This window comes from Lissotriton helveticus, chromosome 1_1 (genome assembly GCF_964261635.1).
Source record: "Lissotriton helveticus chromosome 1_1, aLisHel1.1, whole genome shotgun sequence".
NCBI classification, from domain to species: domain Eukaryota; kingdom Metazoa; phylum Chordata; class Amphibia; order Caudata; family Salamandridae; genus Lissotriton; species Lissotriton helveticus.
The window spans coordinates 1,452,566,397-1,452,589,134 of NC_136057.1; the positions used below are offsets into that span (position 1 = coordinate 1,452,566,397).

General features: G+C 53.1%; 1 protein-coding gene across 2 annotated transcripts in view; it reads left to right on the forward strand.

The window, feature by feature from the left end:
* Positions 1-22,738, forward strand: part of DDX23 (DEAD-box helicase 23) — a 269,078-nt gene that overhangs the window by 155,450 nt on the left and 90,890 nt on the right. For both annotated transcript variants that reach the window (XM_078685884.1, XM_078685889.1), the window contains exon 6: positions 7,244-7,382. In XM_078685884.1, the coding sequence (XP_078542010.1) occupies positions 7,244-7,382 (139 nt within the window). The remainder of the gene's footprint in view (positions 1-7,243; positions 7,383-22,738) is intronic.

A 22,738-nucleotide genomic window follows, 5' to 3' on the forward strand; every position in this document is an offset into this window, starting at 1 on the left:
CATACTAATTCAACACTAATCCTGATGGGTTCTAGAGTAGCTTGCTACTTTCGCTTCAAAACCCCATCAGGGGTAGCAAGCGCTATATAAATACAAACCTCTTTCCCTTCACTATCCCGCCACCTACCCTTCTCTACCCAAATAACTGAATAACATATCCACTACTCAAATTATTTCATATTTTACTATACTAATTTTCAACACTAATCCTTTATGAGTTCCGGAGTGCCGTGCTACTCGCCAGAAAAACACTTTAACATCCATCAGGGGTAACAAGTGCTTTATGAATGCAAACCTTTCTTCCCCTTTTATCCCTCGGCTATCCTTTTCACTCCAAATAACTGACTAATATTCACCACTGAAATTACTTTCATATTTCACCATATCTGAAAGAGACACGTTAGTATTAGATTCCTTACCTTAGAATATCCCCAGGCGTCAGACTGGATCCGGAAATTTTTGCGTAGCAGTACCCTTGCGCGTCGGTAGGCGTCGTCTGCGGCTCCGCGTCCGTCGTCGGCGTCGTGGGCGCCGTGATGACGTCGTCGGAGTACTTAGACGCCTCCTCCGCGTGCTGACGTCAGTTCTTCTTTTTTCCGCGCCAGCAAGCGCAGATCTGGAAAAAGCAGTAACCCTAGTCACTTTTTGACTAACTTTTTGATCCTTTTTGATCCTATTTCGAGTCTCTCGACTCCGACACGGTGCCTTCAGGGATGCCCGGCTTCAAACCTTGTGACGATTGCGACCGGCTGATGTCGGTCACAGATCCTCACTGCGTTTGTTTGTCGTGTTTGGGCGTCGACCACGACAACAAGGCCTGCTCCGACTGCCGGGCCCTCTCTTCGAAAGCCAGGTGGGAGCGGTCCCGTAGGCGCCTCGAACTCCGGCAGTCGGCCCCGCGCCGTGAGAGGTCCCGATCCCATGGGAGGTCGAGGGACAGGTCGCAGCTCGGAGCCATCACAGCCCCGAGAGTAGGCCGCACTCCTCCGGGTCGAAGTCGTCGTCAGGTAAGAGGCACAAGAAGTCCAAGCGGCGTCATCGCTCCTCGGACTCCCCCCGACGCTCGCGCGATGCGGCCGGGGGTTCGGGTGACACCGCCCACGCGGCTCCGCGTGCAGCTCCACACCCTCCGGTCCCTGGGCTGAACGCGACGCCGGAGGAGGTCGAGCGCTTCCTCATGGCCATGGGGAAACTCTCTCCTCCGACGGGCTCCGCGGCGCCTTCGGGCCCAGCGGACCCGTCTGGGGGCCCTAGCGGGTTGGCGGCTCCGGCCCCGACGCCGTCGGGTGCTTTGGCCCCGACGCCGCCGACGCCTTCGGGCCCGGCGCCGCAGGTCCCCCTTATCCCGACACCGCCGGTGCCTTCGGGCCCGGCGCCGAGGGGTCCAGTTGTTCCGACGCCGCCGGCGCCTTCGGGCCCGACGCCGCAGGATGCTGCTGGTCCTCCTTCGGGATCTGGTTCGTCGCCGGTGGATCTGACGACCTCCCCGGCATCGGACCCTCAGGTGTCGCCTCGGGCGGCGCCGTCCCCAGTTCCACCTTCGTTCCTGTTCCGGCGCCGCTCCAGACGCCGGTTGGAGAGTTCTCTCTCTACGAGCAGGCCCCATTGGTTGAGAACCCTGAATTTCAGGAGATTGGTGATGAAGAGGACTGGGAGGGGTCTGAGGACCCTCTGACCAGGGAGTGTCAGTCTCATGAGGACTGGGCAGGAGACCTTGGGGAATCCAGTGGCCTGGACACCTCTCCAGACACTGGTTTTGTCTCCCCTCCTTCCGTGGCATCGGAGGAGGGGGCAACTTATAGTGTGGTGCTGATGAGGGCTGCCAAGGCCTTGGGCCTTGAGCTCCCCGTCGCGGCCGGGAGGACTAACCTCCTCACTGAGGTCCTTAAACCGCAGTCAAGCTCGGCCGAGCCTCTGCTGCCTTTTAATGAGGCCTTGACCGACGTTCTGCTGGGCACTTGGTCCAAGCCCGCTACGGGTTCGCCCGTAGATAGGCCAGACGCCACCGCCCAGCCCCGGGCGACCCATGTTTCCTGTCCTCCCACCCTACCCCCGAGAGCCTGGTCATCCAGGCCTCGAATTCCCAGACCGCATTCCCGTCCGCTCCCCCGGACCGGGAATCCAAGAGGTATGACCAGTATGGGAAGAAGATCTTCTCATCGATTAGCCTCGGCCTGCGGTCTTCTAACACCGCCTGCCTCTTGGGACGTTACACCCACTCTGTGTGGGATAAGGTCGCGGAAGTGCTGCCAGAGTGTCCGTTGGAGGTACGGGCCAAACTCGGCCAAGCCCTTGTGGAGGGCCGGGATGCAGCCAAATATTCCATCCGGTGTGGGCTGGATACCACTGACTCGCTGGGTAGAGCGATGGCAACGACGGTGGCGGTCAGACGCCACGCCTGGCTGAGGTCCGCCAACTTCTCGGCGGATGTCCAGAGCACGCTTATGGACATGCCGTTCGATGGCCATCGCCTCTTTGGCGACAAGGCAGACCATGCGCTTGAGCGTTTTAAGGACTCCAGGGCTACGGCCAAGTCCTTAGGCCTCTCGGGCCAGCGCCAGCAATCGGCTGCCTATCACTGCTTTCGTGGCCACGGAAGGGGTGCGCCCACACGTGCCGCCAGCCACGCACCGCAGGGCAATACCCAACGCGGTGGCGGCCGTGGGAACCGCCGTCCAGGTGGTCGGGGGCAGCGGCGAGGTCAGTCCACACCTTCCCCCACAGCATCCGCCTCTAAACCCTCCTAGTCCGTGATTTCAGGCCCATGTGACGCCAGTGGGAGGCAGGGTTCGCCATCACCACCTTCACTGGCGCACTGTCACGTCGGACAGGTGGGTGCTGCAAATCGTCCGAAGGGGCTACTCCCTCCCCTTCGAGGCGACTCCTCCAGCCATGCCACCGCAGAACCACCGTGTATCGGGGGATCACTTGCGACTTCTGCAGGAGGAAGTTACGGCCCTCTTGGCCAAAGGGGCCATCGAGCGCGTTCCTGGGCCAGAAGTAGGGTGTGGTTGCTACTCCCACTACTTTCTGGTACCCAAGAAGGGCAAAGGGGGCCTACGCCTTATCTTGGACCTACGGAACGTCAACGGCTTCCTCCGGAAGGAGAAGTTCAAGATGCTTACACTGGCTCCGGTCCTGGCTGCCCTGGACCCAGGAGACTGGATGGTAGCGTTGGACTTGCAGGACGCTTATTTTCATATCCCCGTCCTGCCTGCCCACCGGCGCTACCTGCGGTTCATGGTGGGCCACGAGCGATTTCAGTTTACCGTGCTCCCCTTCGGCCTTACCAGTGACCCACGGGTGTTCACGAAGGTGATGGTGGTGGTCGCAGCTCATCTGCGCAGGTTAGGGGTTTGTCTTCCCCTACCTCGACGACTGGTTGTTGAAGGCGGGCTCGCCCCAGACAGTCGTCAGCCACCTCCAGACGACGGCAGACCTCCTGCACCAGCTGGGGTTCTCCATCAATGTGCCGAAGTCACACCTATGTCCCTCTCAGAAGCTCCTCTTCATCGGAGCGGTTCTGGACTCGGCGCGGTTTCGGGTTTATCCGCCCGAACAGCGGGTCCGGGATATTCAGGCTCTGATTCCCATCTTTCAGCCGTTATCCCGGGTTTCGGTCAGGTTGACGCTGCGGCTTCTGGGGCTGATGGCCTCCTGCATCCTGCTGGTGCATCACGCCAGGTGGCGGATGCGGGCTCTGCAGTGGGACCTGAAGTTTCAGTGGGCCCAGCATCAGGGCAACCTCTCCGACCACGTCCTGATCTCGGAGGGCACTGCGAGACAGCTGCAGTGGTGGCTTACGGACCGCGATTGGGTCAGCGGCAGATCCCTCTCCCTTCCCCAACCGGAGCACGTAGTTGTGACGGACGCGTCCCTCCAGGGCTGGGGAGGCCACATGGGAGAGGCGGAGATCAGAGGCCTCTGGTCTCCGGCGGAGGCCCGGCTCCACATCAACCTGTTGGAGCTACGGGCGATTCGTCTGGCACTGAAGGCATTCCTCCCCTCTGTCCGGGGGAGTGTAGTGCAGGTGTTCACGGACAACACCACCACCATGTGGTACTGCAACAAACAAGGCGGGGTGGGGTCGTGGATCCTTTGTCAAGAGGCTCTTCGCCTTTGGCAATGGCTGGAACGCCAGGGCGTGACCCTGGTGGCTCAACACCTGGCAGGTTCTCTGAACACCAGGGCAGACGAGCTCAGCCGTCGGTGCATGATGGATCACGAATGGCGTCTGAACTCTGACGTGGCGCAAGGCCTCTTTCAGCGATGGGGAGAGCCTTGGTTAGATCTATTCGCCACCGAAGAGAACGCGCAATGTCATCAGTTATGCGCGTTGGAATTTCCAAGGCGGCACTCGCTCGGAGATGCTTTTCGTCGTGAGTGGAGTTGCGGTCTGTTGTACGCCTTTCCGCCTATACCACTTCTGCCCAGAGTGCTGAAGAAGATCAAGCGCGACCGGGCCCAAGTCATCCTTGTGGCTCCGGACTGGGCGAGAAGGTACTGGTATCCAGAGCTACTCAGTATGTCAGTCGATCCCCCGGTTCGTCTGCTTCTTCAGGAGGACCTTCTGTCGCAGCAGCAGGGGACGGTCCTCCACCCGAACCTGTCCAGTCTCCACCTCCATGCTTGGAGATTGAGCGGCGACAGTTGAGGCCATTTGACTTGCCTCCTGAAGTCTGTAACATCATTCTGGCAGCCAGGCGTCCCTCCACAAAGTCGGTATACGCCTGCAGGTGGAACAGATTTGTGGCATGGTGCACAGCAAAGGCTGTGGATCCACTTTCTGCCCCTCTTTCTGAGGTTCTTCTCTTCCTTCTTTCTCTTGCCCAGCAGGGCTCTGCTCTGGGCACTATCAAGGGCTACCTTTCTGCCCTTTCAGCCTTTCTCAGGCTACCTGATCAGCCTTCTTTGTTCAAGTCCCCTATTGTTAACAGATTTCTTAAGGGCATCACTCACACGTTTCCTCCTGTTCCGTTTGTGATGCCTCAGTGGGACTTGAACCTGGTACTTACATTTCTGATGTGCGCTCCCTTTGAGCCACTTCACAACTGTCCTCTTCGCCTTCTAACTTTGAAGACTGCTTTCCTGGTTGCCATCACCTCTGCCAGGAGAGTGAGTGAGCTCCAGGCTCTTTCTTGTACTCCACCTTTCCTTTCTGTCCATCCGGACAAAGTGGTGCTTCGTACCAAACCTTCTTTCCTGCCCAAGGTTGTCACGGCCTTTCACATCGGGCAGTCCATCACCTTGCCTACCTTCTTCCCGCCACCGCATCCCTCTAAAGAGGAAGAGCGGCTCCAACGTCTGGACCCAAAACGTGCGCTCTCATTCTATTTGGATCGCACACGCCAGTTCCGGGTGGATGACCAACTCTTTGTTGGTTACGTGGGCGCTAAGAAGGGGAAAGCGGTGCACAAGAGGACCATCTCCCGGTGGATCATCCTGTGTATCCAGGCATGCTACTCCTTGGCTAGGAAGGAGCCCCCGGTTGGACTGCGGGCTCATTCTACCCGAGCGACGGCGACCACCACTGCCCTGGGCAGGGGTGTGCCCTTGCAAGACATCTGTCAGGCAGCTACGTGGGCATCGCTGCACACGTTTGCGAGACACTACTGCCTGGACAGTCAAGTCCGGAGGGATGGCTTCTTTGGCCGGTCCGTCCTCCAGGACTTTCTGGTGTGATTATTGGTTCGCAGACCCACCACGGGGTTGGTATTGCTGGGGTATCTATTCTAAGGTAAGGAATCTAATACTAACGTGTCTCTTTCAGATGCACAAGTTACTACTTGTGTAACGATATATCTGTAAGAGACATTAGTTAGTATTAGATTCCTTACCGACCCACCCATCCTCCCCGTTCTGCGAACCAATATCTAGGGTTAGGGTTGTCCCCTTCAGGGCCCTAGTTTCAATGGCACCAGTGTTGATTTTTAACATGGCTCTGCGTTTCTGGCGCGGAAAAGCTGTGTCTAAGAACTGACGTCAGCACGCGGAGGCGGCGTCTAAGTACTCCGACGACGTCATCACGACGCCGACGACGGACGCGGAGCCGCAGACGACGCCTACCGGCGCGCAAGGGTACTGCTACGCAAACATTTCCGGATCCAGTCTGACGCCTGGGGATATTCTAAGGTAAGGAATCTAATACTAACTAATGTCTCTTACAGATATATCGTTACACAAGTAGTAACTTGTGCATTAATTCACCACTAATCCTTTGTGGGCTTCCTGAATAGCATGTTTCAGCACCCCATCAGGGGTAACAAGCACTATATAAATAAAATAAAATGTTTCCTCCTCTATCCTTCTGCTATCATTCCAAATCCATTTAACTGACTAACCTATCCACCACTTAAAATGTACATGCATGTTTCACTATACTAATTCAACACTAATCCCCTATGGGTCCCGGAGTAGTGTGCTACCCGCCGAAAAAGCGCTTTGACGCCTCACCAGGGGTAGTAAGTGCTATATAAATGAAATTACAATACAATACAAAATAAAACATTCAAAAGAATGTACCTCCAGTATTCAAACAAACCATTATTAGAACTAACGTGTTGTTTGTCATACCAATTTATTTGTAATTGAGATATGTCCTTTTGAATGTTTTATTTTGTCATGATGCCATGCACAAAACATGTTAATTAATATTAACTTATAAAGTTATATGTTCAAACGTATTGACTGATGGCTATGTGTATGGTTTCTAATGATTGGTTGGATTTGGTGGTTAGAGGGTTCCCCCTTTTATTTTGACACTTCATGCAGACAAAGCAAAAGCCTATAGTACTGCTGAAGATGCTACATCGCCCTACTGGGAACCCGACCCTAGATGCCTCTTGTGCAACAGACCTTCCCGAGACTCCCATCAAGAAGATGTCAGCTGATCGACTACAGACCAGGCCATATTTATCCTTCTGCAGACTAGATGCCAGGTTTCCCTCTGCAGACTAGATCTCAAGTCACCATTGTGCAGGTGGGTCTGAGATGATTCATGCAGACACGATGATAGCCACTCTTCTTCAGACCCCATACCAGCTTATCTCTTTGCAGATGCTAGCTCAAAATACGATAGAAGGTAGCCAGTATACTTTCTTGCAGATCCCACCTGCACCTGATCCTTGCATGCCAACTGCAGATCTCACGTCACACTTTTAAAGACCTCTACACAGTCTTCTAAATAGCAGAGTGCAGCACACATTCCAGTGCCCCAGTCACAAGTACCTGTAATCTTTTGCAGCCCAAGTTCCTCTCTAAAGCCGAGCGTGAGGCAGTGGCCCTGAAGCGGCGACAGCAGGAGGTTGAAGAACGACAGAAGCTGATTGAAGAGGAGCGTAAGAAGAGGAAGACCTTCCAGGAAATAGGGCGGAGGATGATGGGTAAGTGGCCTCTGGTCCTTTGTGCTTCACTACCACTTTTGGTAGACTACAAAATTAATGAGAGCAGCTGTCCAGTGGAAGCCAAGAAGTCTCTGACTTTAATATAAGCTCTTTGTGAGACACGTTTAGACACTGACACACATGCACTGTACCTTTTTCTCAGCTACTCAACCTAGGACAGATGTATTGTCGACCTAGCTGCGTCCCAAATCTGTGTTTGCAGACTCTGCAATGAAACCTGAACAAATAAGACATATGAATTTGGCATAGTGTAAAGACGTTGTTTGTGGTGAATTGTTGAAGTCTTTTCTTATCAATCTTCATGATGTGTAATGCAGCCTGGTGGGGAACATGCAAAGTGTGCATGACTGTTTGGGCGGGCCAAGGCGGCTGGCCAAGCAGTCATGCCCACGTTAGAGTGTGCAAACCACTCCTCCCCCTGCTCTGCGGCGAGCACAGCCCTGCCCTCACCTTTACTGTGCCAGAAAATAGTGGGGGGAAAAATGACAGTTATCATATTTTTGTGGGGCGACGCTCCTCTACCTTAGTGGAGGAGCCGCCATTGCTCACACTGCCACTTCTGGTTACATGTCCTGTACACCCTTCTGGATTACCCACACTTTGCCCATTTGGGTTATATGTCCGGTGCACCTCTCAATTACACATTCTGCCCACCTCTGCTCAGCACAATTTGCCTCGCACACTCTGACCCCCTCTATAACATACACTCTATCTTTTAAGCACCCTAACCCCTACTGCCCCCCTCTGTTACTCTCCTCTTGCTCCCCTGCTGTCATTTTCACCCTGCACATCCTGTCATGATGCGCCCTACTGCACCAACTGCCATGTGCAACCTGTCCTCATCATTCCTGCGCCCTCACGCTGCAACTCCCTGCCTGGTCAAGTGTACCCATCGCTCCTTAACCTCTTGTCTCCACTTTTCTCTCTGTTGGGCACATCCTGCTCTAAACCTCCCGGTAACTGACATCCTGTCAACCTTTCTCCATGCAATGCATACCCGATCCCCTGTAACCCCACCTTACACGTGCACCCAGGCCCCCTGGTCACACACTCCCTTACTTCATCACCATCAAACTCACATGCACACTGCCAAACCCTCTGTCACCATGCCCTCCTCAGTCACAGCCATCCTGCCCCCCCCTCTCAATCATGGCCTCCCTGACCCTCCCCCCCAAGACCATCAAATCCAAGCTGGCTCCATCACAGTCACCATGGCCATCCCGTCCCATCCCTGTCACTTGCACCGCCCCCACCCTGCCCCATCTCCCGGTCATGAACACCTTGCCCAAGCCTCGATAGTGCACACGCGGCTCCCTTTTGTGGTCATCTCATTTACTTTACCTCCTCTCTCGGTAAATCGCACACCCTACCCCACCACTCTATCAAGCGCGCCCTGCCCCATGCTCTGTAAAGTGCAACCCCGCTTTCACACGAGTCCTCCCCACCACTCCTGCAACACACACCTGTTCATCTGTCATGCACCGCCTCACCCTTTTCTGCTCTCCCCTGCATCTTTCAATTTACACTTAACATCCCCCACCTCCAACCCCGAAAATGGTTCTGGTCAGATATCACCCCCCCCCCCCATTGGCCTCTTGCACACTTTCTCCTGACTCTACATTACCTTTGTTCTGGCTCACAATGCTCTCCTCTCAGTTACTCTTACTTTGTTGCTCTTGTTAAACTGACCATGCCACGTTTAGGTATACTAACAGTGTCATTTTGTTAAACATCGAGCCATTGTTATTTACCTAGGTAGTGCTCTAATTTTTTTGGCACTATCTTCTGTCTGTTACTCTCACTTGATAGCGCTCATTTGCTTTCACTGGTTGGGACACATTTGCTTTTACTGGTTGGGACACATTTGCTTTTACTGGTTGAGACCACATTTGCTTTCACTACTGGCACACATTTGCTCTCACTGGCCTGGGCACAACTACTCTTTTGCACCACTTCCATTTACCCATGCTATGCAATGTTAATTTACACACTCTGCCACTCATTTGCATAGTGCCTCTGCATTAATCCTGTTGATCATCTCCCATTTGACATGGTGGACGCTCATTTGCCCATGCTGTGCATCTTTGGTTCCTGTGCACTGCACTACTCCCATTCATGTATACTCTGCCATACATTTAAAAATACTGCTGCTCACATACACTGCTGTTGTTGTGACCACTGTAGTTTGTGTGCTCTGGATTGTAGATCTCTCGTACTGTGTTTATAGGCATTTCTGCAGTGCTCAACCATCACCTATGAATGATTAACACATTCACCAACGATTCACATACACTATTTGCCATTTTTGCATACAGTTTCATTCCATTGCCAAGGAAGCCTTAATAAACCTACTAAGGGAAGTTGGATTTGGCTCCCCAACTGACTGCTGCCCTCAATACATATTAAGGGAAGCCGGGGGCGTGGCCTAACAACATGGCCGGCTAGACGTGTCTTTGCGCTGCTCCTGCCCCAACGGACGAAATCCTACGTTTATCCCTGCGAGGTAGCGACCCGCAATGCCCTGGAGTGCTACCGGAACCCCCCCGCTCCCTGAGTTCCTGGGTCCCAGTGGTGGCGGAAAATAGTGGCCTGCAATGACGTACCGGGTGGCTGGAGTCCCACCGAAATCCTATCCCCCAGTGTACAGCGGCCGCCGGAGTTGGGCTCTAGGCGGAGGACGGCGGCATAGGGCCCCCGAGCCTGCTTGCGGGAGGTGGAGGTGCCCGTGACCCTAAGTGAGGCCCTACGATAATAGCAGACGGCGGTGAGGCCCTGAGCGGAGGTGCAGGGACGGAGGGACGGCCCGATGGCGGCTGCAGGGGGTGCGTGTTGCTGGTGTTGAACGTGGGGCGAGACCGGGGCGGAGAGGCCTGATTGCCTCTGCCCCGAGGTGGCAGCGATTCTGTTGAGGCGGCCCCGGAGGACTATGGGGGGACCGCCGTAAACTGCTTCAGGCACCCTGGTTAGCTGCAAGGGCGCCCGTGATCCCAGGAGTGCCCTGCCACGTTGGGACCAGGTACCGCAGCCTAAGTGGCGACCGGCAACAGCAGGACGAGACCGCGCATTGATGCCTGCCCGCCTGCCACTGCCCAGCTAAGACTGGAAATTCGGATGGGATGGCCTTGGGAGCCTGAGAGGGGACCTCTCTGAATTGACCCAGGCCTCCTGGCGAGCTGAGAGGAGGCCCGTGATCTGTGGACTGTCTTGACGCATGGTGGCCAGTGAATGCGGCCTAAGTGGAGGACTGCAATAGGAGGGCAAGACTGGGGCGGTGAGGCCTACTTACCTCTGCCCAACGGCGGTTGCAATCCTGGTGTGGCAGCCCTGGAGACCTGGGGGGCGACCGCTGTGAACTGCCTTGGGCCTCTTGGTGAGCTGGAGGGAGGCCCATGATCCTAGGAGTGACCTGCCGCGTGGTGACCAGGGTCTGCGGCCTAAGTGACGGCCTGCAACGGCAGGACGAGCGGGGTGGTGCGGCCTGTATGCCTCTGCCCAACGGCGTCTGTAATCCTGGTGCGGAGGCCCTGGAACCCGGAGGGGGGACTGCCGTGAACTGTCTTGGGCCTCCTGGTGACCTTGAAGGAGGCCCGTGATCCTGGGGGTGCCCTGCCGCATGGTGACCAGAGACTACAGCCTAAGCGGTGGCCTGCAACAGTATGGGGCAGAAGCGCCCGCAGTAAACCAAAGGCGCCTGCAAGACTCAAACACAGGAGGTGAGGGTCCCTTCCTGGGGCAAGTCCTGGAACGCTTGCTCCTCTGGTCCACGCCGCAGGCTTCAGCTGGGGTGGTGAGGGGACTCACACCTCCATAACGCGTGAGATACCATAGGGCTGGAGGGGCCACGGAGCGTAAAGGCGGGACCTGAGCTGCCAGCTCCACCGGTGACAGAATCTTCGGCTAGGATTGTGAGGGGGCCTCTCCCACAAACTGCACGGGCTCCCCCAGTGTCGAAGGGGCTGAGACGCATAAGTGAAGTCCTGCTGCACGCGCTCCATGAAGTGGTAAATCCTGGAGTTCAACGAAGTGGCGGTCCGGTGGGGCCCCTTTACTATCCTAACCAACAGACGGCGTGACCGGAGAAATATCGCCAACACCAAGGACCAGGTTTCTTGTTTGACGACGGGAGAGTACGCTTGTGGGGGGACCCAGGTGAAATTACGCAAGACATAACTGTTGTTGGCCTGACGGGACCCCAAAAAATAATATAACAAGGCTGCGCTGGCCATGGGGAAAGACGGGCCCCTTAGAGGCGCCCAAACAAATAAAATAATGCAATATACGGTTCCGGCAGCCCCAGACCAAGAAACTCAGCAAGCCGCAGTGGCCCGAGACAAGGCTGACATACTGGCAGCAATTTGTGACTCCAGAATGGCGCTGGAATCCAAGATAGATGGAATGGCCATGAACTTCAACCACCTGCATCCGGCCAAACACCTGCGACGACTTCAATGCATTCAAAACACCTCCGCCCGACTGATCCTCAACGTCCCTCGCCGCACCCACATCACCCCCCCACCTGAGAGAGCTACATTGGCTCCCCTTCAAAAAGAGGATCACCTTCAAACTACTCACCCACTCACACAAAGCACTCCACAACACCGGACCAGCCTGTCTCAACAGCCGACTCCGCTTCTACACCCCCACCCGCCAGCTCCGCTCTGCCAGCCTTGCACTCGCCGCTGTCCCCTGCATCCAACGAACAACCTCCGGTGGCAGATCCTTCTCCTTCCTCGCCCCCAATGCCTGGAACACCCTCCCTACCTACCTACGGCATACCCAGGACCTGCTCACCGTCAGAAGACTCCTCAAGACCTGGCTTTTCAAGCAGTAGCAGCACCCCCTCCCCACAGCGCCTTGAGACCCTCACAGGTAAGTAGCACGCTTTATAAGTGTAATGATTGATTGATTGATTGATTGACCTGCGCCTAGACTTCCGAAAGGTGGCGGATAGGGTTACCACAACTGAAGGTGACCTGAATGCTCTGCAGACGGAGGTCCGACAGCTAAGAGAAACGGTGACGACCCTTAGGGACCACACGACTAGGCTGGAAGATAGGGCGGACGAGGCGGAAGGCCGGTCACGAAGAAACAACCTCTGTTTTTAGGGCTCGGGCTTAGCTTACACTGCGCAGCAGTGTCGCGCAGCGAGAGGCCTTTTCCCGGCGTTTTGAAAATGGACCTGGAAATTCCGCGCAGCTCGTGCGTGTTATTTCCAAGGTCCATTTTCATTGGCCTTTGCGTGCTTGCTGTTTTTTAACAGCACACGCAATAGGCCATAGTCTGTCGCGTAGCCCCGCCTATGGCCTATTGGTATCTGTTACGCGCACCAGAGGCCATATTTTTTGAATTATCGTGGCTTGACAGCCGTGATAATTCAAAACATATGCTCGCAGAGGCGCGCGCACCACTCGCTGTTTTTTTTTTGTAGTTCGCAATCGCTTTTGATCGCTTTCCGCTCCCACCCCGCACTGCATTGATAGGGCTACTACACGTCCTGGATTTGTCAGACCAGTTCTAGTGCCACGCCATCCGTCACTGTAAATTTCTGTACATTTACCACAGGGACTCCTGACTGAGCAGAAAGGGAGGCAAGGATCCATATGTCCTTGTGCAGGAATAATTAGTATGTGTTAACAGAAAACTAATTAATTACCACAGTCTGTTGAGATTCGTTTTAGATGATACAGAGTAACAAAGTACGACTGACACAGCCCCCATTCGTCACCACACACAAGGGGCCGTAATGTTTGTCCTATTTCTATGTTCAATACACCTACATGTGTAATGGCTAAGAGATTAGCGTCCGTTGTTTGTCCTGCGCTCTCTGAAGACGTCACAAAGGCGCGTCGCAAACCGTGACGTACGGCTTTGTTGTGGTTCTGTTCTCTGCCTGCTGTTGCATCCCTCCCTGACGATGGCCATGTTCCGTAGCTTTGTGACCGGGAACCGGCGTCAGTCCCAGCCTGCACCCGAGAGCCTGGAGGCTCAATACAGCTGCCCTATCCGTCTCGAAGTCTACCAGCGACCCATGTGCATCAATGGCTGTGCCCACACGTGAGAACCCATTGGGGCTGGGAAGTGGAGGACTTGGAGAGGCAAAATATGTGGGCGTTAAGGGGGGCGGGCCTGGAATATGTTTGAGATAATGTTATGGGACTGTGCAAAATGTGGTGGACTGTAATTATTATTAATTTAGCAGATGGAGTGGCATCAGGGCATAGGTTGCGAGGGACCCACTGCATCCCAATTATGGCTGTCATATACTAACTTAGAGGGGGCAAATTGACTAATTTCCTTGCTCGTATTGTGACCTACGACACCCTTGCTAAACCACTGGATGAACGTGATGTTCGCACACCATTTGTCTGAGCCTCGGCATCAGACTTCAAAGGAAGCCGCTCCCCCAGCCCCCAATGCCGAGAGCTTGTTAATTGTCGTGTACTACTGGTGCCTGCCTCCAGCCGGGATGGATGTGGCTTCATTGCCGAACCTGTTTCACGCATGTTCTCGCGCCTGGGCTGCCTTGTATTGCCAGCTGCCTCGCAATGCTGGTGATTTGTGTACTGTTATGTGGGGGTACTGCGGCTGGGGATTCCTTTTGGGGCTGCGTGTGTGTGTGTGTGTTATATTTTATTTCCCCCGGAGCCCACAATGAGTCGGGGCTTGCATGCGGTGCAGCGGGCTGCACGGTCGGAGGTCTGCGGTGCTTTCCTCCAGCTGAGGACAATGTGGTGAACTTAGGTGTTGGCTGCCCAGCCGAGGTCCTGCTGTGCCTACATCTTGCTGGGGTAGGCATGGCTATTTGCTGTTGATTGCCTGGCCGGGGTCTTCAGTGCATTCCCTCCCGCCGTTGTATGCTGTGCTTTACAGCAGGTCTCTGTGCAATTTGACTGCCTTCCCGGATCTTACGGGCATTAGCAGGCATTATGGATGCTGCTGCTTGTGCTTCTGGCACCTCCTTGGAAGTATAATAGGAAGTGAGTAAGGTCCTGTTTTCGCGGGCTGCATTCGGCATACAGAGCCTCTGGGGATCTAGAACTTTCGCCCCATCTCACTGCTCCCAGCCCCCGCGAAGATGTTAGAAACACACCTGAATAAACATCTCCCTGCCTTCGTGGAAAGCTCGGGCTGTCTGGATCTTCCCAGCATGGATTCAGGAGGGAACATAGCACCGAGTCTGCCCTCACCATAGTGCTGGATAATATCCGCACGCGTGTGGATGGGGGACAGGCCTCCCTCCTGATCCTTTTAGATCTCACTGCTGCCTTCGACACTCTTTCTCCCTCAGTTCTAACATCTCGCCTGAGGGAGATCAGGGTCCAGGGGGCGGCTTTGGGGCTACTCACCTCTTTCCTCGATCAACGAGAGCAAAGAGTGAAGCTGGGTAAATTCCTATCTCCATCCCTGTCTGTGCAATGTGGGGTCCCTCAGGGGTCGGCGCTAAGCCGACCCTGTTTAACATATATGTGACCCCACTTGCCAGACTGATTAGATCTTTTGGGATGGAGGTAGTCTCCTGTGCGGATGACACGCAGATCCTCGTCTCTCTCTCCCAGTCAGTTACTTCGACTGCCTCCAATTTTAGATCTTGTATGGAGGCAGTCGGTCAATGGATGATTTACAACTCGTTGAAACTGAATGGGGAGAAGACTGAGGTGATGGTGTTTGGAGGAAAGGAGGAGATATAGTCAGCTGAGTGGTGGCCAGACTCATTGGGAGCCTGTCCTGTCCCTGCTTCTTCTGCCAAAAATCTTGGGGTCATGATTGATCCTACCCTCAGTATGTGCCAACAGGTTAATAGGACTATCTCTACCTGTTGGGGCATCATTCGCATACTGAGGAAGATCAGGCATTATCTTTCGCAGCAGGCAAGGAAACAACTCGCTGTTGCCCTTGTTGGTTCTCGACTGGACTACTGCAATGCGCTGTATGCGGGACTGAATAAAAATCTGCTACAGCGCTTGCAGGTAGTCCAGAATGCAGCGGCTAGGTTTGTGCTGGACTTACCCCGGCGCACTTCGGCTACTGCTTCTCTTCTCGAGCTGGGGGTCTCCGTGTATAACTACGCGGATGACCTCCAGCTCGTCTTTGATCTTTCTTCCCCCTCTGCCTCTCTCCCTAAGTTTTGCTCCACCTTAGTCTTTATATCTGAATGGATGAGCTTCAATCACTTGAAGCTCAATCCGGACTAGACGGAGCTTGTCCTCACGGGTGGCCCCTCTAACCCCTGGTCCCCGGCGCACTGGCCTACTTCTTTTGGCTCCCCTCCCTCACCGGTCTCTTCTGTTCGGACCTTGGGCATCAAGGTCAGTCATGACCTTACTATGCATGCCCAAGTCAGCTCAGTGGTATCCTCCTGTTTTCTGTCCCTTCGTCTCATTCGGAAAATCTCTCGCTATTTTTCCACGGATGCCCTCAAAACCATAGTCATGGCCCTCATCACCTCACACCTTGATTATGGAAATGGCTTGTACGTGGGCATACCGGCCTACGAAACCCGTCGTCTTCAGGCCATTCAAAATCAGGCTGCCCGTCTCATTCTTCGCCTTCCCAAATTCTCCCACATCACTCCCGCACTCAAGTCCCTCCATTGGCTTCCTGTCCACTTTAGATCTTTCTTTAAATTGGCTTGTGTGGCCTTCCGCGCTCACACCCACTCAGCTCCCCTCTTTATTGGATCTCTCATCTCCTCTCAAGCCCCCAGTCGCACTCTCCGTTCTTCCTCTCTTTCTCTCCTCCATGTTCCCCGTTTTAGCAAATCCAGAACAGGAGGGACCCGATTTTCGGTTCTGGCCCCCCGGTTCTGGAACAGCCTTCCTTTGTCCATTCGCTCCATCCCTATTTACACTCACTTCCGCAAAGCCCTTAAAACTTTTCTGTTCTCCCAGGCCTTCCCTTGTTAGTTCTCCCGAGTCCCCTCTGTGAGTCTGGTCCAACCCTCAGCGCCAGGAAGCCGCTTGGCCGCAGTGCGCTTAATTAAGTTCTTTTTTCATTTCATTTCAAAGCTACTTCATTGGCTTCCCATAGAGGATCGTATTCTTTTTAAGACCATGTGTATGATCTATAAGGCCTTGGCAAAAAGTAGCCCTACTGGAATTGGATCCATTTTGTCCCGCTATAGCCCTTGTAGGAACTTACGTTCCTCTAACAGACTCCTTCTATCTGTCCCTCGTATCCGGAGAGCCAGATGGGGTGGCAAAGCCTTCTCCAATTTGGCACCCAAATGGTGGAATGCTCTCCCTGTGGAATTGAGGTCCCTTCCCACCCTGCAGCTATTCAGAAACGCCCTGAAGACCCGTCTCTTTGTGCGCGCATACCTGTAGTTGTGTTCTGCCTTTTTTTTAATCTGTTTTTGGTAGGCGCCTTGATACCTTCGGGTTTTAGTCGCGCAATAGAAATTTCCATAATAATAATAATAATAATAGTTTATTTTCTATAAAGCTCAACGCAGCACCTTCTTCAGGAACACAGCACTTTGTTTTAAGTTTAGTTTTTTTAACTTTAAAGCGCATCGCCCGCTTCAGGGACACAGCGCAATGTTTCTGCTTTTTTATTTTTATTTTATTTTATTTAAAATTTGTTTTTATTGGCATTTTGAACAACACGACATTCATTATCGTATATTTCGGAACATATTATGTTATAGCAATTGAGTCGTATACAAATGTCGGGAGAGAAGACAACCGAACAAACAGGGCAGGTCGATATATCATAACATTGACGGGCGACCGTCTTTAAGTATCCGCAATTCCATTTACACACGCTTTAAAGTCCGTACTGTCTGTGGGTGGAGGAAAACATTAAAACATATATGTAATGTCTTGTGTTGAGGCACTTATCTAGAAATGTACTCTGAAGTGTGGGGACCTTCAAACGGACATAGCACAATATAACAACATATGAATCTCAGATGTGCAACCCAGAGAGGTGTGGCTGTTGTGGCAATGAATTAAGGGTCTACATATTGCTGAGGAGGTTCCTCCAGGCCCTCTGAATGAGGGGACTGTGCCCGAGCTCTGTCCCACTGCAAAAGGGCTCCCAGATATCTCGCGGCCTAGCTGTCGTGGGCATAAGTTCCCAGAAGAGACCCAGTTGAGTATGTCCGTAGCTTACATCTGCCAGCCTGCCAACCCTTGAATGTAGGTATCTTATGCCTACCCCATCTCGTAGCAATTTGTCTCCTAGCATCTAGCAAAAGAAGGGCATGTCATTTACGCTTTTTAGGCTCCGTGTCTCTGACAAGGCCCAGCAGGCCCATATGAGGAGTGAGAGTGTCTTGTCTGCCTATGATTTGGTTCACTGCCTCTGCAATGGCGTCCCAATACTCCCTCAGTTTCGGGCAATTCCAGGCAATATGCAAGAAGGATGCCGGTTCAAAGCCACATCTCCAGCAAAGCTCATCCTCTCGCAGATGCATACGATGGAGGCTAGTGGGGGTTCTGTAGTATCTATGGAGAAATTTAAAGTGGATAAGGCGCAGTCGGTAGTTTGGGGATAGTTCTAGCAGCTGCCTAGAGCAGAAATCCCATTGTTCCTCATCAAGTGGGGGATCTAGTTCTGTATTCCAAAGTCTCATAGACTGGGGTTGGATAATCGGGGTTTGTTCTTGCAATGACGTATATAATTTGGTAATCAGTTTGCACGGTGACGCTTTAGCAAGAATGTTTTGTAGTGCCGGGAAAGTAGGTGGGGCTACAGGTAAGTCATCCCCCAGTGTCTGGCATGCGGCTTTGAGTTTATGGTACATGAATTGTTCCCCAAAGGGCACCTCCTGTCCATCCAACCCCCTAGGGGGGGGCCTGAAGGTCCCGTCCGGGTATAGATCAGCAAAGGTACGCATTTGTATGCCGTCAAACTCAATTACCCCTCCAGTATCCTCCTAAGCATGCCAATAGTGGGTTACCGCGGAGCGGGACCGCAGGTGCAAATAGTAGCGGGAGATGAGCTCTTTTCAGGAGGGCCCTCCAGGCCCATCGCAGAGTGTCTACAGTGTCGACATCTGCGCCAGGGCGTGTTGTCTTTTTATAGACCGTAACTGACAGGGGTGTAGGCGCCACTGCATCCATCTCTACCGCAATGTGCGGCTGATATGGCTTGTAGTACATCCAGAAGTGCAGGAACTGGGCCTGCGCACACAACGCCTAGAGCTGCATATTTGGGGCTCCCAGTCCACCCTGTCGCAGTGGCAGAGTGAGTAGGTCCCAGGAAACTCGTGCCTGCCCTCCAGCCCATATCAAGGAGAGCAAGTGGGTCCTGAGACATTTAAAGACGTTCTGGGTGACTGGGATAGGCCAATATACAAACAGGTAAAGAAACTTCGGGAGTATCACCATTTTTGGGTTTCGCCTGCCGAAGGCTGCGCTCTGCGCAGCTTTTCGGCGCAGGTGAAATCCTTTGTTTACAATAAGGACTTCGGGAACGTCCCCCGGCTCTCATTGGCTAGCTCCATAAATGGAGGCTAGCCATTGGGTGCCGGATCTGTCCGTCAAGGCCAGACCAGATTCGGGGGCGTTCCCGAGATTTTTTCCCTGGGCGGAGTTTCGTTTTTTGCCGTTCCCTCCCCTTTCACTGAAAGTGATTTCAGATGCGCTGTCCATTCCCGCCCCCCTCCGTGTGCCTCCCTGCCCCCGCCCCCCCTCGCTGTCCTGTGCACGTTTCCCGCCTCCCTCCTGCCGTCCGTGTCCTCTTCCGCCGTTCGTGTCCTCTCCCGCCCCCCTCCCGCCGTCCGTGTCCAAAGAGGTGCTGCACTTTCCTACGAACGCTTGCTGATCATTGCTTCTTTTCAATTATATAAAAAAAATTCACTCGATTTCCCGCTGTAATGTTTTTTCGTGAAACCGCCATGGGTTTTTAGTTGAACCACCCAGTGCGCTGTGATTGGTTCTCCCGGCGACGCGTCATAGCGAGGACGCGCTGTAGTTGGCTGCCGTCGGGAAGACCCCGCTGACGTCACTGGGGGCTCGCCGAGAGAGCCGCGACCTGATTGGTCCTCGTCACCCGGGTCGTTTCTCAGAAGCTGCCGGAGCCTCGTCCAAAGAAGATTGCGGGGAGAGGAGACTGAGTCATCGATGACCCGACCCCGCCGAGGGATCTCCAAGTGAGTTGCGCACCCCTGGCCTGCCGTCCCAAGTGCAGAGAAGCGCACCAGCTTCCCGGCGCTCGCTGGGGGTGCTTGGCGCTTCTGTGCCTCACAGACTCAGACGAGCCGGATGTCCACAACGAGCCGGATGTCCACACGTGGCTGAGAGCGGCCGGCGCGGCTACCAAAGGGAGTTCAATTGGATTTGACAAGGGCCAGACTTAAAGCTTACTCGGCATATATTCTCTATTGGAAACAACAGCTCTGTCAACAGACAAATAAAGCTGCCTGTATCCAAGGGCTAAAACGTTATTGTAATTGTATTTATATAGCGCTCACTACCCCTGTCGAGGCGCTGAAACACTTGTCGGCAAGTAGCATGCTATGAATGCTTTAGGGAGGTTAATAAATATCTACCAGTCACGGAACACTGTCATACAAAAAGCAATCTTTTATATGGAGCATACGGATTCAATAACATCACTCAAATCACAATTGCAATCAGTCATCTGAGAGCTTCTTTTGTTAAATCGGAAAAATAAGAAACTCGCAATTGTACCCGAGCTAGGAGTGTGCATCTCTCGTGCCAAGATGTTTGACCACGACCTGGCGTATCTCCTGCCAAAACCGCCTGCTCCCATCGTGTGGGATGGGCGTCCCCCGCACTACAGGGCACACAGCATCTGTGACTGTTATGCATGTCTCTTATGACATTCACCAATCTGTTATTTTAAACTTGCTGGCATGTTTCAGCGCTGGCTGCCTTGCTGAATTCATCTGCATGCGCCGGGCTCGACCCCTTCCTTTAAACATATTTTCACTTGAAAAGCTTCACTCTTCGTGTCTAAATGTGACTTCTTTTATCCGACCTGACTCAAACTGCTCTATGACGTCAACGATAAGACAAAAAAAGCGTTCTGTCGACACCATTTGCTAACAAGCATTTACAATGCAACGGTTTCGCCTTTGGAAAAGTTTGAGCTATTGGCATTGTAAATGACAACATTTGTATTTATGTGTTGGTTTTGAAAACCGATAAATAAATGGCATTGTCATTTACATTGCCAATAGCTCTAACTTTTCCAAAGGCGAAACCGTTGCATTGTAAATGCTTGTTTCCAGTGCTATCTTTCCAGCGAGCGATAAGGGCAGCTTGTCCCATATCGCCACCTTTCCCTCCAGCCAATCGATCGCCCTGCCAAAGTTCATAGCCCAAATATCCTGCAGGTTTCGGCACACCCAGATACCCAAATATTTGACCTCCTCTTCCTCCCACCGCAGCGGGTATTCAGATGTGACTCGGAGGGGGTGGGGGGTGGGTGGGGGGGTTCATCCGTGAGTGGGAATACAACTGATTTCTTCCAGTTTATTGATATACCCGACAGTCCACTAAATTTAATGAATTCTCTGAGAACGGGGTCAAGATTTGACGATGGGTTTAGAATGTATAGGGTGACATCATCGGCATACATGGATACCAGTAGACTGCGTGAGCTGAAGCTTATACCTCTGGCCGTGTGGTGTTGGCGTATGCGGGCCGCCAGTGGTTCCAACGCAATGGCGAACAGCGATAATGGACAGCCCTGCCTGGTTCCACGAGTGATTGGAAATTGGTCCGAGACCAGTCCGTTAACTCTAATTCTGGCCCGTGGTTCTGTATATAACAGCTTAATCCGCTGTATGAAGAGTGGGCTGACCCCATGCGTACCAGGATGCGAAAAAGATATGGCCACTCGAGGGAATCGAACACCTTTGTGGCGTCTAAAAAAACCGCGGCAGCGTGTACTTTGGGGTGCAAGTAGTGTAGGACCGAAAAAATCGTTCTAAGATTATGTGCCGTAGATCTCCCGGGTATAAACCCCGATTGGTCCGGCAGTGCCACCGTCGGAAGGAGAGGTTGAAGCCTATCAGCCAATAGTTTTGCGTAGATTTTTCCGTCTACATTTATGAGCGACAACGGTCGATACGAATCTAGCTCTACCTCATCTTTGTCTGGTTTTAAAAGAGTTATAATTAGGGCTTCCCGCATGGAAGTTGGCAAAATTCTTGTTTCTAGGGCCTCTTCATACACAGCATGGAGTTGTGGGGCAAGTTCTTCTGCATAAGCTTTATGGAAGGCAGTGGTAAGGCCATCAGGTCCTGGGGCCTTGCTCAGTGACAAGCTTTTGATAACCAATTTAATATCCTCCGCTGTCATCGACTGAGCCATATATCTGCGATGCGCGTCGTTAAACCACACCGATGCAATTGAGTCAAGAAACTCCTGCATATTGTCTGGGCAGTTGGATTGTATGGCTGTGTATAGTTCAGCGTAATATTTCCGGAAGACCCCTAATACCTCTGCCAGCCCCGTCACCGTTTCTCCAGTGCTTGCCTGGATCGTGTGGACATAGGGCGTGGAGCGAGTTTTGCGTATCATGGTGGCTAACGTACGACTCGGTCTGTCGCCTTCCCCGTATCTGCGGGCTTCTGCGTATTTCCCCAGGAACTTAAGCTCTCTTTGGGCCTCTTCTGCATAGTCTAACAGTTTTGTTTTTATGTCAGTCGCTACCTGTGGGCTTGCCTCAACATAAAATTCTTGTTCTAGTGCTCTAATCTGTGTCTCTAGCTGCGCTATGGTGGATTGATGGCTTTGAGTACCCCAGCTTGCCTCGCTATGCACTTGGCGCGTATCACCACTTTAAAGGCGTCCCACAGTGTGGCCTGTGTGGAAACCGAGCCGGTGTTCAAATCAAAATAGTCGGTAATGTCCGTTCTTATTTCCTCTCTAAATGCATCATCCATTAGAGCATGCTGTGGGAGACGCCAACTAAATGCCCTAGATGGCTGATCCGGTAGGGCCAACGTTAATAAACAGGGCGCATGGTCAGATAGGGAGCGGGCAAGATGTCGTGTGTTAACAGTCCATGTAGCAACATCAGCAGATACTAGCCAAAAGTCGAGTCGCGACCAAGCCGAGTGATGACTCGAGACGCATGTCCCCTCCCTAGCATCTAGGTGCCTGTGTCTCCATATGTCGATAAGGTGTCCCTCGTCCATAAGATCACATAAGGTTTGGCTAGCAGCAGGGTGCAACTGCCTCGACGTTCCCTTCCTATCTAGCGTGTCATTGAGCACCGCATTAAAGTCCCCTCCCCAAATAATGGTATTGCAATTTAGAGCCGTTATCTTTGACCAGATCTCTCGGAAGAAGTCAGGGGAGTCAACATTCGGACCATATATAGCCACCAAAAGTATAGATTTACCGCCCAGAAAG